This window comes from Myotis brandtii, unplaced genomic scaffold, assembly GCF_000412655.1.
Source record: "Myotis brandtii unplaced genomic scaffold, ASM41265v1 scaffold299, whole genome shotgun sequence".
NCBI lineage: Eukaryota > Metazoa > Chordata > Mammalia > Chiroptera > Vespertilionidae > Myotis > Myotis brandtii.
This window is the reverse complement of record NW_005361430.1, coordinates 1,127,871-1,144,288: the sequence shown is the minus strand read 5'-3', so window position 1 is coordinate 1,144,288 and position 16,418 is coordinate 1,127,871. Positions and strand designations below refer to the sequence as shown.

Here is a 16,418-nt window from a genome sequence, read left to right as displayed (position 1 = left end):
AAAGATAACATTTCGCTGAGGAACATAAACCATATTCCTGATGAGAAGACTCAATATTATAAGACTACTAGAGGCTCGATGCATGAAATTTGTGCAAGGGGCCTGGCCCTTGCAGCCACAGCCGCTGCTTCAGCTTCGTCTGGAAGGTTGTCCAGAAGGTGGTCTGGAAGGTCGTCTGGAAGGTCATTCAGCCATCCAGTCTAATTAGCATATTATGCTTTTATTATTATAGATCAGTTTTCAAAGTTGATAGGTTTTCTGTCATTTTTTTCTTGTATGTTACAAAACCCAGTAGTATATGTCATGTATCTATAAACTCTGTTTATGGCCCTGCCAGTGTGACTCAGTGGTTGAGCATCCACCCATGAACCAGAAGGTCATGGTTCAGTTCCAGGTCAGGGCATATGACCCGGTTGCTGGCTCGATCCCCCAGTAGGGGGCCTTCAGGAGGCAGCCAATCAATGATTCTCTCTTATCATTGATGTTTCTATTCCTCTCTTCCTCTCCCTACCTCTCTCTGAAATCAATAAAAACATTTTTTAAAAATCTGCTAATGACATTCTACTATTCAAATCACCCAGCAACTCCCAACATTTTCAGGAAACCTCCAAATTCTTTGGCAAAGTTTGACCTTTCAGGAGCTGGTCTCTGACAGTCTCCTCAGCTCCATCTCCCACAACACCCCAAACTCAAATTATTCACCTGGATCCTCTGGCCACATTGTAATATGTGCAGTTTCCTAAAGCTGCTGTTTGTACCTGCTACTATGTCTATCTACACAACACTTTTCCTGTTTCCTCCTTTCACCCTTTCACCCAGCTCAGGGCTTCTTAAACTTTATTGTGTCTATGAATCACGTGGGGATCTGGTTTAAAATACAGATGTGATTCAGTAGTTCTGAGATGAGGCCTGAGATTCTGCATTTCTAATTAGCTCCTCGGAGCAGTAGCATCACATCCTTGGCAAGGACCTGCATGGCTACTACTCCTTTTTTTATATATATACTTTTTATTGTTGATAGTATTACAGATATCTCCCACCCACCCCTCTTTTCCCAGTCCCTCCTTAGTCCCCCCACACCCATGTCTTCACTATCCTATTGCCTGTGTCCACGGGCTATGCATATCTATAATAATAAAAGCGTAATATGCTAATTAGACCAGACGTCCTTCTGGACGTCCTTCAGACGACCTTCTGGATGAAGCCAGGGCGAGGGAAGCCGCCAGGGCCCAGGTGCCAGGGGGAAGCCAGTGCCGGCAGCCGGGGGAATGAAGGCCTACTCTTGCATGAATTTCGTGCATCAGGCCTCTAGTAAGTATATAAGTTCTTTGGGTTATCCCTTTTCGTCCCCCCCCCAACCCCACATCAAGGTATGTCAGTCTGTTCCATGCCTCCATGGTTCAGGTCTTATTTTGTTGGCCAATTCATTCTGTTCATTAGATTTCACAAATAAGTGAAATCATGTGATATTTGTCTTTCTCAGATTGGCTTATTTCACTTAGCATAATATTTTCCAGCTTCATCTATGCTGTCCCAAAGGGTAAGAGATCATTCTTTTGTACAGCTTCATAGTACTACTCCTTCTTGACAGTCTAGTTCAGCCACCTCTAGCCAGCTCTCCCTGGATCTTGCCCTCACAGCATCCCTATAGTACTATCTGCTGTGCTAGTGGAGACCTTGATGATAAAGACTCTCTTATCAGTTTATACTATCTTATACGTTACCTTACACATTGGACAAACTCAGTATTGAATAAATGAATGAACTAGTGACATAGGAAAAATACACTTCATTTAGGAATTGAGAATAGGATTTTAAAAAGCACGCTGGATGTAATTCTTCCTGAAATTTCTAAATTTTTTATTGAATTCACTTCAGAATTTGGCAATAAGAGAATGGAATGGAATGGAATTAGAAATTCAAATAGGTTAAGTGCTTTAAAGTTTTTCTCAATCATTAGAAACTGTGAATATACTAAAAAACACAACCAATAATGCAAAAACAGTTTTCTGTTACCTAAGTCTCTAGGATATTTGGTGCACTATACAAATCACTTTTTTTTTCCAGGAAGATTCAATTTCAATTTAGATATATATTTTATCTTGCAGCATTTCTACATAATCCTTTACTTTTGAATACTTCTTAGAGTCTATAAAGCATTTTAGCATATACATTTTTCCTATTAACTCTACATAACCTGAAAGATCAATATTTTTTTCTGATTATACGTGAATAACCTGAGAACATAAAAGGATTATACGAGTTAACCTGACTTGCAAAGGTCAGAGAATCAGGTATTAACAGAGCAGGAGTCTTAGTCCATTGTTCATTTGCCTTATCTGGTTGAAACTTTCTCAAAACCCCAGGACTGGCTAGAATGATTGACTTGTGAATTAAAAAGTTTGGTAGCTCATACCTTGCAAATAACTCCATAATGACAGTCGAGCTCACTGAGGCACACAGAGTCCCTACTGTCCTAGTGATCAGAGTATCACCCCACAGGAGATCTCAGAAGTTGTAAGGTAACAGGTTAGAGGATCCGGGCTACAGAAGTGAAAGGTTTCCTAGACCACAAAAACCAACCACTTACTAGTTAAGCTGCGATTGCTAGATGGGCGCCCTGACTTCTTATCCTGTGATCTCTCCAGTGAGACCTGTCATTGACCACACTAAGTTGAAAACCAAGGTCTGTGAAGTTCAAGGAAGACTAACCTGGGATGAAAACTGGTCTGAGGAACTCCAATAAAGCACTCAAATGCTCACATAATATAGCACATAAATTTTGGAATTATATATATCCAATGTTACCATGGCCTTACCTAATCCAACACAGCTAACTCTCAGATGTCATTTCCTCCCACTCCTGCTATACTCACTCTGCTCCACTTCAGCCTACTTTCTGTTTCCCCAACACACCAAGCAACCCTATATAAAGTCTTTGCACTTCCTGAGTCCTCTGCTTGCAACATTTTTGCCCTATAGCACTTGATCCCTCACTCCCTCTTTGCTCAAACATTAGCCTTTTGAAGACCCTTCCTTTTCTGATAACCCTCTCTAAAATAGCATGTGTGGTCCCTCTCTCTATCCCATTAACTTGGTTTATTTTTCTCAATAGCAGTTATCGTCTCCTTAATATATATCTTCTTACTGATTTATTCATTGTCTTCAAGTTCTAGAACAGTGGTTCTCAACCTTCCTAATGCCTCGACTCTTTAATACAGTTCCTCATGTTGTGGTGACCCCCAATTTCATTGTTACAAATTGAACATAATTAAAGCATAGTGATTAATCACAAAAACAATATGTAATTATATATGTGTTTTCCAATGGTCTTAAGGTGACCCCTGTGAAAGGGTCGTTCGGCCCCCAAAGGGGTCGCGACCCACAGGGCGAGAACCGCTGTTCTAGAGCATGTCAAAGAATAGTTGTTATTCCCCAATGTAACGAACCTAGGACAAAGTACACACCAATGACTAAAGAAAATATCCCAGATTTGAGAGAGGCAGGACAGTAACTGGAGGTGTTGAAGGCTTCTTCTCTATTAAAAAACAATCAGTACATCCCTAAAAAATGTGTACATAAATGTCACAGACTAAAAGCTAATGAACTTTCTACCCAAAGTTTTACATGCGTGACTCTTTATAGGAAGGCGTTATTAAGGTATTATTTACTATTAATTGGACTTTACTGCCAAGGTCATTCAGGTGCATCTACACATAAGACCCTTTAATAAATTGAATTTTCTAACATTCAGCCTCCAACATCAGTAAAACTCCATCTTAGGTTTTACAGTGCTTTAGGCCAGGTCTGGCTTGGATTAAATCCATATTTTAAAAATCCAGGCATTGATTTATTTCATGCCTAAGGCCAATGTGATTGGAACACACTCCATGCTTCATAAACAAAATACTTTGGTGGTGAAAGATTCCAATTCCAAGACAGAAAAGTATTCAAGAGGCTGACAAGTGCATCTGTTTTGCCTTATTCAGAAACACACATTAAAAAACAACACCACCAACAACCACACCGCCTTGCCAGAACCCTGGCCACTTCGAAAGTGTGTAGTTTACTGCAGTTCTGCTTGTGATGACTGCTTGTTATTGTACACTTTTAAAGGGAGTCTTTGCCGTTCTCCATCTGGGCTTGGAATTCACAAAGTGCCACATCTGGGCTGGGACGTCACCTACACTCATGCCCACTTTACCCTACCAGAGGGAATCCAGTCCCTCTCATGGCAGAGGCTCCTTGACTCTTTGCCTTCATCAAAACATTCTACAGTCTCTAGAAATTTCCCAGACAGCCTGGGGTAACAGTTGTTGCTATTGTGCCCCCCACTTTTGCATTCTTCCTTCTGCCTGATATTTCCACACCTCCCTTCCTCCAACGTCTAGGCTCAAGAAGAGAGATGAGGGTTGGAGAAGGCAGTGCCCACTTGTCTTATTTTCCAGTTGCTGTTATACATAGTATCACACACTTGGCAGCTTAACACAACACAAATGTGTTATCTTACAGCTCTGGAGCTCACAGTCTGAAGTCAGTTTCACTAGGCTAATGTCAAGGGGTCAGCAGGGCTGGTTCCTTCTCTGGAAGCCCTGAGAGGACAATCTCTTTCCTTACTGTTTTCAGCTTCTAGTGGCCTCTTGTATTCCTTGGCTAGTGGCCACTTCTTCCTTGTCCAACATATGTATATAGGAGCTCCAATCTCTGTGCCTATCATCACATAGCCTCCTCTTCTGACTGTAGTCTAATCTGCTTCTACCTCCTTCTTAAAGGATACTTCTGACTACATTTAGGACCCATCCATATTGTCCACGATACTTTCCTCATTTTAAGTTCTTAATCACATTTGCAAGGTCCCTTTTGCCATATAATGTAATAGCCACAGGTTCCAGGAATTAAACATGAATATCTTTGGGGCCATTACTTACCCTCCCACATCATCATTCTCCACTGCCCTCCAACTTCCTTTTATATATTACCTAAATTTGACAAGGGACCCTGCTGAAATCTCAAATCCTGAGAAGAGATACCATTCAAACTTCTATCTAATCATTCACCATTGTATTCAACAAATATACAATGGGTACCCACTATACCACCAGAACTGTGTTGACCTTTGAAGCAAACATTGTAAATATATCTCTGCTCTCATAAAATTCACTGAACATTATCCCATTACTAAATAATGTAACACACACACACACACCCTGCTCTTTTCCCTGTGGATTTGCCCTTCCAAGTCCAGTCCTGCCCTCCTGGCCCTAAGCCAAGCAGCACTATTTTTCTGGGAGGATGGGGCAAGAACAGAATTCATTTTTACCATGTAGCATGATTAACTTATTAGCATGAAAAAACCTACTCAGAGGATGTATTATTCTTTAGTTATTATGTTTACTTCACCTAAGCTGAAGTTGCATGGGAAACAATTGTAATGTCCTAGGCATGGGTTAAATTTGTGAAAGCCCCTAATCTCCTTTGATTAGGGATTAGTAACCGCATAAATATTGTGCAAGAAATCGCTGGTTCCTGAAGAGTAAAAGCTACTTTTGCTGCAAAGTACTAAATAACTACTTCGATGTGAACTGTTCATAGTATTCATCTTCACAGATAGGAGTCTGCTTCCACCTACTGGCTGGAGAACTTCACAGTCATCAGCACCACACAGGTAATTTCTACTTGGATTTTTGCATTTGTTTCTGATTTATAACCATCATGTCAGCTCCTGGCCACCTAGGCCTTCTTTACTTCAAAACCCACCACTCTCTCTAGTCTTAGCTTCTGGAGTGATGGATTAAGCTAGCCAGGGGGTGGTGTTATAAGCATTGTTCGGCAGCCACAGACATCCAAGAGGACATCTGAACCCATGAAGGAGTCTTACTTAATACACTTAGAGAGGCCTGAGGAAAATAAGTAGATGATCCAAGGAGGTAAGGGAAAGTTCAGCGGACAGTTGATTAGCAGTAGTTGAGGACAGGAGAGTTCTGTGGCTCCCAAGACAATTTTGGGGTTGTGACTGGTCTTTGCTATGTTGTGGGGGAACAAACAACTTGAAAATTCTCTAGGAAAATTGGAATTTCCAGAAAAAATTATTTTTGTGGTCTATAGTGTTAAGAATGTATCAGAAAACAGAGCTAATTAGGATTTATATTACAGGAAGCCAAATGTGGTGCTATTCAAGAGGACACATTTTTCCTTTTATGGATGAAAAGATATTATTCTGAGTTTGAGCCAAAAAGAACTAGAAAGAGTGAGGAAAATAATACATATACAATAAGAAATATATTAGAGAACTCTGTCATAAGTTCCTATTGAATTAGCATGAATATGGTCTATAATCAAATAAATGAAACAATAGTGAGTTTCCATTTTGCAACTAATTGTCCAAGAAAAAAAATATATGGCTGATGAATATAAATTGAGAGGTGATATATATATATATATATTGAGGGACTGTTATTGATAGAATCTTTCTGAAACACAAATTAAAAGTGGGTTTTGAAAAGCTGACACTCTTTAAATGAGTAATTTTGACTCTACAGTAATAATCATAGATGTACTCAAACATTTGTATTAAAAAGATCTTCATTGCAGTGTTGTTTATGATTAGAAAAAGTCTATTATGACAGCTACCATGCCATGAGTGATTGTAATGTTTCTGACATCATGCTTGATCCTTGACCTTGAGAGAGAGCAGAAAATGAAGGAGAGAGAAAAGAAAAAAAGGGGGAAAAGAAATAATATAAGAAAATAGAAGCAATGCAACATTTCCTATCCCTTCTGTTTCCTAACAGCCTCGCGAGTTGGTATTTCAGGCCTTGGAAAGAGATTAAAGGTAAAAGCTTATGAATGGTTTAAATGAAATTTTGTGACACTCTTGGAAAAACCCCATTCTTCTTCTACTCCATCTCAACCATGGTACATACTTATATCCTGAAGTAATGCTGTCTAATAAGGTAGACACTAGCTACATGTGGCTACTTAACACTAAATTAAATAAAAAATTTAGTTCTGTGGTCATCCTAGCCACATTTGAAGTACTCAATAGCCACATGTAGCTACTTGCTACCACAGTTGAGAATGCACTTGTAGAACATTTTTATCATCACAGAAAGTGATGCTTTACACAACGTTGCGCAACAGAGATAGCCTTGAGTAAATTTCTATGCCTTGTTGGGCAGCAGGAAAAATGTTCTCCTCCATTCTACTTTAGTCACTCCATTCTTTAGTCATTTTTTTGTATTTGTCATCACCTAGAACAACTCCAAAATAATACATTTATGTTTTTTTTCTTCATCTCATTACTCCCGGTATCCCTTTCCTCCTAACTCACTGAGTTTTCAATTTATTGGCCCCTTTATTTTCTCCCTATTCATTAATATATTGATTTCCAATAAAAATAAAGTATAAGGATTATGTAGGTGTTCTGGCAGATACTCTTTATTACCTTAAGGAATTTCTAGTCATAGTTTGATAAGTGATTTAATGATGAGTAAATGAAGAAATTTACCAAGTGCCTTGTCTGCATCTTTTGAAATGATTATATAAGTTTAAGATTTTTTTTTCTTCTTTACGCTACTGATCGGGTCAATTACTTAATTGACTTTTGAATCTTAAATCATTCATTTATGATAAGAAATACTCACAGAAAACTAGAAGTAGGAGGGAACTTCTTTAACCGACACCTACAAAAAACCTACAGCTAGCATCATATCCAACTATGAAAGACTGAAAACTTTCTCCTCTATAATTGAGAACAAGGAAGGGATGGATGCCTGCTTTCACCACTTCTATTTTGGGATATGATAGTCTAGAAAGGACACCAGAGGTTCTAGTGCAACAAGGCAACATTCAAATTGCAAAGGAAGAAGGGCAACTGTCTTTATTTGCATACAAAATGGTATTATACACATTCCCTTACATTAAAGCACTAAAAATTCTAAGAAATGTATTTTTTAAAATCCACTAAAATTACTAAGTGAACTTAGTAGGGTTGCAAGATACAAATTCAATAAAGAAAAATTAGTTTTATTTCTACATACTAGCATTAAACAGAAATTAAAATAATATAATTTATAATAGTATAAAAATATGAAATGAGTTAAGGATGGTTTCCTAGAATGTATTTCCCCTCAAGGAAGGAATAATAGGCTCTGAAAAATACTGTGAGTAGTTCAAGTCAGATGATGACCATTACATATAGCATTTAGGTAATTTATGATGCAGGCAAGAAAAGTTTGAGTGAAGATTGGGGGCAAAAATTTGATTGAAGTGTATTCGGGAAAGAATGTGAAGAAAGTAATGGAAAACAATGACAATATATAAGCCTTTTGAGAAGGTTTTGTTTCTTCTGTAAAAAATAATACAAGAAATAGTGCAATACCTAGAAGGGGAATGAAATCAAAAGAAAGATTTTTGAAAACATGAAAGTGATAGTATGTTCCTGTGCTAATGGAAACATTTCTTTAGAAAATCAAAGTGAACATCCTTGGGAGCACAAGGAGAGGAGGCAATATGGTGTACAAGTGGAGGTTGGCCTTGGCTAGAGCCTGGATAGGTCATGGAGGCACACATGTGGTACTGATTCACTAAATAGACAGATGTTGGTGAAAGGAGCTCTTGGAAGTTTTATTCTTTGTTTTCATCAGTGAAATAGTCATAGCTGAAGGTGGGGATAGGAACGATGACTTGGATTTTGAGGAAAGAGATGAAGCAAAGAAAATAGTTACTCAGAAAGCAAGATGACTTTGATAAGAAAAATGGAACATGATTTCTAGCTGCCAAAACAAAGGGCCCATTTCAGCTTCATGATCATAAGTTGGGTTTTTCTTCAATTACATTCATCAGCATGGATGGACAGAATAGTCTATGAGTTGGATTTAATCAAGGCTGTAGCTTTATCAAACAATTATAATGATTCCAGAGTCACAAATGATTTGAAAAAATATATTGAAGGAAGTGATTACCATGACAATTAAATTTAATCCAGATGTGGAGGAAAATGAGGACATAAAATAAAGAACAGTGAAATCCCTGGAATAATCTATCAGTGGATTACAGATCCTGGTCAGTGGAAGCATTGTTGCATCTGTGGTACTACAGAGTATGAGCTGGAAGACAGTGATAATCCAATTCATGAAACTGATATTATGGAGAACTTGTAGTTTTTGGTGTGACAGGTCTAGGCTATGTCCATTGGAGTGAGCAGAAGGAATATCATTGGAGAAGAAAAGGTTGAAAACTAAGAAGCCCCAGAGTGATAAGGATTCTCTTCATGGTCATTGAAATCACCAACAATGATCATAGCAGTACTATTTTGAGAGACTGGCTTTGAGCCAAGAACTAAAACTCTCATGGAATAAGTGACTTAAGGATTGGTAGATAATTCCAACAGAAGGATAAGTGATAGTCTTTTGATATGAATGATGGATTCTGAGGGAAGAGGGTATGAAAGTGGAAATACAAATTGGAAACCAGTCCATCCAGTGTGGAGCAATGACACAGCATGGAGAATGGTGCAGCCCCCATTAATCATGGTAGCAGGAGAGGCAGGACTCCAGGGAAGGTCCAGGTTTAAGTCAGAGCAATAGGTAAAGCAAAATAAATTCAGAGAAAAGGCTGAAGGAAAAGGTAATTCTACTGGTGCTTAAACATGAGTTCCATAAAGATCAAGAGAAGGATCTCGGTTTAGGATTGGTAGAGACAGGAGGTGAGGGGCAAAAACACAGATGTGCGGAGCTATTTGGGGATTAGACAGTAACTGATGAGAGGGATCATAGAATCCCTACCTTCTTTGGCGGTGACTAGCATAAGGAGATGGTCATAATAAGGTTAACCATGATGATGGTGGAGCCTAGTGTCAGTGAGTAGGGATATGTGGGGTTCTTTCTAGAAGTATACAGTCTCCTGGGGCTTCCTCTTGACCATGGCCCAGGGAGGTAAGGTGGGCAGGCAGTGACAGATTTGTGTGAACCTGAAGGCACCCACCTGAGAACCTGGAGTGAAAACCGTTGAAAAAACACTGGGCACATGTCTTAGACTTTTATTTTTGTTTGATATAAATTAATCGCTTTAAATATTTATAGTGCTGTACACAAATTTCATAGAATGACACTCACTAGATATTAGGAATTGAATCTATAATGTACCAGGCACTGTGTAAATGTCTGTACACACATTATTTAATTCTACCCCAAGCATTGTCTTCCTACTTTATAGATGAGAATATTGATGAGCAGAAAACTTAAATAATCTATGTAAGTCCATATAGTTAGCAAGTATCAGAGACAAATTGGCATCAAAATTTATCAGATTTCAAAGAACATGACATGTCATCAGAACTGTAATGATTATCTCTGAAGTAAATATTAATGGATTTCTAAAGCAAACTTTGCAATTCTCCTGACCCAGAGATGTTAGCATAATATTGAAAGAACTGTTGCAACTCCTTTTCTCCAACCAACTATATTCTTTCACAAGTCGCACAAGCACAGTCTCGCTACTTACTCAGTCATGGCAGAGAAAAGGTCATGAAAAGTGCTCTTTGACCTCTGGAAACACTCCAGCATTTCGCCAGATAGCCATAGTTTAGGGAGTATAAAGGTTCTCAGTTAATATGTCCTATTTACCTTATGGGATGTACCTTGAGGAACAAAAATTTGCAGAGAAAAGCAGTAGCATGGGAACACCTAAACTGTATTCCTACTCTGAGTGAAAAGAAAATCCACAAAAAAACAACTGAAAGTGTTCTCTATCTCTGCTACAGTGGTTCTCAAAATTTGGCATTACAAAAAAATGAACTGAAGTCTTATTTTTTTTAAAAAAATGCATAAAAAGCATAATCTTTGCTCAACTGAATCAGAATGCCCTGGGCGTAAGCTTGGCCTGCCATATAGATTCTGATTCAGCGGAAGACTATTGGGGAGCTGGGACCTAATCTCCCAGTTTCCCTTAATTGAGAAGTTAAGAATTTCCCAAACTGCCTAGCCGGTGTTGCTCAGTGGTTGAGCATCAACCTATGAGCCAGGAGGTCACAGTTCGATTCCCCATCAAGGGCACATGCCCGGGTTGTGGGCTCAATCCCCAGGGTGGGGCATGCAGGAGGCAGCCAATCAATGATTCTCTCTCATCATTGATGTTTCTGTATCTCACTCCCTCTCCTTTCCTCTCTAAAATCAATAAAAATATATTTAATTAAAAATAATAATTTTCCAAACCCCTCTCGCTCTCCACACTCTTTGATTCTTCACATGATTCCAAACTTTCAAGAATAAACCAGGATCCAACTAACCTATCAAATAGCCGATATATAGAACTTATATATTGCTGCAGTTGTTTCAAAAATTGTCCTTCAGAAGTGATAAGGGACAACAATGTTTTCATATATACATCCTCACATTGCTACATATTTATGTCTGTGTATATGTGTGTGTATTGCTCTTTATAATAGTCATCATATATATAATAGCTATTAATGTATTCTCTATATCAGGGGTCCTCAAACTACGGCCCGCAGGCCACATGCAAATAAAAATATTGTATTTGTTCCCGTTTTGTTTTTTTACTTCTAAATAAGATATGTGCAGTGTGCATAGGAATTTGTTCATAGTTTTTTTTAAAAACTATAGTCCGGCCCTCCAACGGTCTGAGGAACAGTGAACTGGCCCCCTGTTTAAAAAGTTTGAGAACCCCTGCTCTATATAATAGCTATATGTAATAGTTACACATATAATATAACAAATATACATATTTTTTCATGTGAGATTTAAATCAGTATACCTCCAGAACAGAGCCCAATGTCTGAGGTATCCTAGGGAGTTAAAAATGTCTGACTTAGTGATTAAATGAATGAGTGATGAAACTTAACCCCTCCAAAAGAAAATTTTCAATTGGTTCAAGCTCCTCTCTTCTCTAAAGCCAAGTCAATAGAAGAAATCTATGTAACCTTTCTTTCTCCAGGCTTTGATGTAATCTATCATGAAGTGAAGTCTTGACTTTTACCATTTTTTAAAATTTTGTCACTTGGAAGACCTATCTTTTAATAAATTGGTTATTTACTATTTCATATGAGACATCCCGTTTCCATCCATATCATATTAGAACTTCCCCCAAATACCAAGCAAAAAGAGTTTATTCTAGTCCTGGCCGGTGGCTGAATCAATTGGAGCATCATTCCATATACCAAAAGGTTCTGGTTTGATTCCCAGACAGGGAACATACATAGATTGTGGGTTTGATCCTCAATCAGGGCACGTGTGGGAGGCAACAGATCGATGTTTCTCTCTCTCCCTTCCAAAAAAAAAAAAAAAGTGTGTTTTATCTTTTGAATGCTAAAGTAACCTGACAACATTTTTTAAAAGGCCTTGAACTGTTTTCTATTTGGAAGAGTTTTATAGTCTGTTTCATTTGTATATTTAAAGAAAAAATATTAAGAAACCAGCTTAATTAACTAAACAAAGTTATTCTCAGAAATAAAGCATAATAAATGAACTTTTACAGAATTTATAAATTCTGACAAATATAATCTTTAAAATACAGGAGTCTGGAACAGACTCTTAGAATAGCTAGTTAATTTTCTTCTATCTGCCTAGGACAATGACCTGATGGTTAATCATCATTGCACTGATAAAAAAGAAAAGCCAACTAACTATTTAAAAACAGACTTTAACAACAGTTAAAGGGATGGACTTCTTGCTGCTGTTGTAGGATTCTAAGTTCAGGTAAGAGCCTTTGAGCTTCTCTAATTTCAAAATTTTTTACTATGTGAGAAAATTCCACAAATTTCAAGGACAAAATATAGGGTATCCCCAAAAATGTATACACATACTTTGAATAATTATAAAGGAAATGTTTATTAAAATACACTTCATTTTCAAAATTGAGCAATCAGCTGTTAAAGTGTGTATACATTTTGGGGAGGACATCCTGTATTTTGATGGACATGGTAAATATTACGCACTTTATTCCTGTGACTGCTAAATACTTATGTTCAAAACCCTTAAAACCTATTAAATATCCCTTCTGGAAATAGATGAGCCTCTGGTTTATATACTCTTAAAAATAAAATACAGAAAATCAGATATTCATAATTTAAATATAAAGTTTGAAAATCTGTTCCCATTACTTTCTAGAGAACTGGAATTTCAAGTGTGAAAATGGGACTCAGGTTGCCTTCTCAAAATATGTTACAAGTTAATTATTCTGACTAACTCTATACAATTATTAGACCTAATCCCTATTTCTTTGATTCAATCTTAACTGTATATAATGTAGGGTGGAGAGGTAGTTGACAAACATCAAGAAATGGAAAGTGTCCCGAAGTCACTTACCAACCTCTTGTTTCCTCTTTTCTACTCAAGTTTAACTCAAGGTGAAAGAAAAAGAAAGGTTTTCCAGATAATTCTATCTCTGATTAAAGGGGGAAATAATGTTCAATATTAAAATATTGAAATGTATTTTAATAAACACTTCCTTTATAATTATTCTAAGGACTCAATAAATGTTACTTCCTTCTCTCATTCAGGAAGGTGGATACCTAATAAGACGATTGTTATTGTCAAAGTAAAGTGGAGGATGGGGGAAGTCCCCTCATAAAAGGGCTGAGAAGTTAGTCAATGCTGTTTCCCATGTTTTCTCCTTTAGTTTCACAGGTACATGGTAGAAGTTGGGACACTGGCTTGCACAGATTTTCTATGATCCCTCAGGTAGTAAAAGCTTTACAGAGATAAGCAGAGGCTGGTGAGAGTCTGCCCTCTCCTCCACCCCAATCAAATGAGGCAGAACTGGGCTGTTCCGCGCAGGGAGGAAAGAGTTGCGTTGCTATATCGGAATGCCTGTCCTCCTATCTTTTAAACATAAAAATTATTTATATATCATTTGTTTGCAACTCTCAGGGGAAAAGAATATATGTCCACAGAAAACTATGTTAAATGTCTCCAAGTCAGGCTTAAAGCCAAGCCCATATTGATTGACCAAATTTCTAATTGCTTTGTAGTTACTTATTACAACTTAGTCAGTCTAAGAAATGAGGGTAAAGTTGCCTGCATTTCCAACTTTTTTTCTGGATATTTTCTCCAATATCTAGGAAAGAAGTATGGACTGAAATGCAGGAAGAGCAATGACTGTTTTACAGGGTATATGCTCCAGGGAGCAACAGTGTGGGAGAAGTTATTTCAATGGGGACTAACTGGGAACATATCTAAGAGAGGAAACTTGGGGCAGAATTACAATCAAGAGATGAGGAAGAACCTCACAGGTTCAGGGGAAATATATAGAGGGCTGAGAGTTTTTGTTCTAGGGACAGTGGTTTCATGTGGCTGAAGATGCTTGTGGGTGGGGTATTTGGGAAATAAGACTAAAAGTAAGGGCTGGGTTTAGTTTGTGAAGTATCTCAAATAGAAAGCACGAATTTTATTTTGTATGGTACAGGGATCCTCTGAAAGACTTTGATGACACGTATGACATGCATAGGGTATTAAAAAGGCCAAGAGACAGGATAATCATAATGTAATCAATTGCAAAAAGCAAGGCTGAAAGTGGTGAGATAATAGTTTACAAGAATATTTGTTCTGTAACCAAGAATCAACATAGCAACCTAAAGCTAAAGGGCAACTACCCATTTTTCAAATCATTCATAGAGACTTGCAATGATAGAATTAAGCAATAAAACTTTATTTTCTAACCTTATTTCCTGAGAGAAGATACAAGAAGAGGTGTTGATGAAAAAAATGACATAATATTTATCAAAAGGCTGCTTATGACTTTGGGGCCACCCAACTATTGATTTTATCCTCACTCCACTCCACTCAGTAATTGCACAGGAGCACATGGAAAAAGTGGAATAATAACAGATTAACGTAGATGTACAGAGGTGTGAGTTTCTGCAGTCATGCCTGTGTTATTCACATATACAAAAGTGGTAATATTTTCACCCTGCCAGTGTGTCTCAGTGTGTGAGCATCCACCTATGAACCAGGAGGTTACTGTTCAATTCCCAGTAAGGGCACATGCTTGGGTTGTGGGTTCGATCCCCAGTAGGGGGCGTGCAGAAGGCAACCAATCAATGATTCTCATTATTGATGTCTCTATCTCTCCCTCTCCCTTCCTCTCTAAAATCAAATATATATATTTTTAAGTGATAATATTTTCAGATAGTGATCATTTCTATATTTATACATTACTCAATAAAAATACATTATATATTCATGATATTTATATATTTATAATGTAGGGAATCAATAAATCCTTGTTGAATAAATTAATAAAATATATAGGTGATCCTCATTATTTGTAGATTCTGGGTTTACAAATTGGCCTCATCACTAAAATTTATTTGTAACCCCCAAATCAATACTGCACAGAGTGACAAAAAAAAATTGAGTTGTCCAACACACATGTCCCCAGCTGAGGGAAACAAACATGTGGTTCTTCCTTCTGTTTCAGCTCTCATGCTATAATCAGGTAGTGTTTTCATAGACTATTAGTGCCATATTTCTCTGCTTTCTGTTGGTGATTCTGCTGTTAGAACAGCTCCCAAGCACAATGCTGAAGTGCTGTTTAGTGTTCCAAATGCAAGAAGGCTCTGGTGGCTGATGTATGTATGTTACATAAGCTTCATGTATTTTAAAATGTTTGTTCATCTAATCTAGTGTGTAATTCTATATTATCTTATATGTTTGTTGTTTTAATTTATTTCCATAAATTTATCTTTTAACTAAATTATAATCTCCCCAAAGCTAGGACTCTGTTTTGTATGTGTGCCAACATTCACCTAGCCCAGTGCTCAGATATAATGAATCAGGCCCTGAATGAATCAGTGGTTTATGGATTGATTGATGGTGACCTAGTGGCTTTCCTGATTTCTGAATTGTATATTGTTAAAGTAAAATAAGTTACACTCTTTCTTCCTGAATAGGTCATTGTTTTGAAAAAAACATCTGGGACAATTTTAAATAGTCACATTATATCTGGAGTTCAACGATGGACCCAAATCAAGATTTGAATAAGACAACAGAGGCACAACCATCAAGGAAAGGAAAAAGTAAATGCTGCGATGGATTCAAGGTGGAATGAGTTTCATGTTTTCAAACTAAAATAAGTGAAAGGGAGATTTTTTCCTTTAAATAAAAGGCAACCAGTCTTTAAAAAAGAACATTATACTTCAAATTAGTTTTCAACTGAAGCATACATTGAAATGTTAAAAGAGTTATCCATATCTTGATTTAAATCAGTTTTAAATCTGAAAAATATATTTGGTAATGTTTCTGATGGCTAAGAGTTTATTAATGTTAAATATTTAGAGATAATTTGATATGTTTTCTTTGGTTCTTGATGGGCCAAAAGATATTTGTAAATGTGATTAAAATAAAATTGTTGGATAATGGATACGTAAAAATAGTCTATAATTGACCTATAAGCAGAGA

The 16,418-nt window shown here is 37.3% G+C and overlaps 1 protein-coding gene across 2 annotated transcripts in view; it reads left to right on the top strand.

Annotated features, from left to right (window-relative positions):
• The first annotated feature begins 5,649 nt into the window (after positions 1-5,649).
• The window catches only part of LOC102253889 (solute carrier organic anion transporter family member 1B3), a 49,686-nt gene continuing 38,917 nt past the window's right edge, over positions 5,650-16,418 (top strand). Inside the window, exons 1-4 of one of the 2 annotated variants that reach the window (XM_005869578.2) lie at positions 5,650-5,665; positions 12,588-12,716; positions 13,520-13,646; positions 15,911-16,059. In XM_005869578.2, the coding sequence (XP_005869640.2) occupies positions 15,976-16,059 (84 nt within the window). In that variant the 5' untranslated portion in view covers positions 5,650-5,665; positions 12,588-12,716; positions 13,520-13,646; positions 15,911-15,975. Of the gene's footprint in view, positions 5,666-12,587; positions 12,717-13,519; positions 13,647-15,910; positions 16,060-16,418 lie in introns of those variants that run through there. The other variant, XM_014542349.1, reaches the window with a different exon arrangement.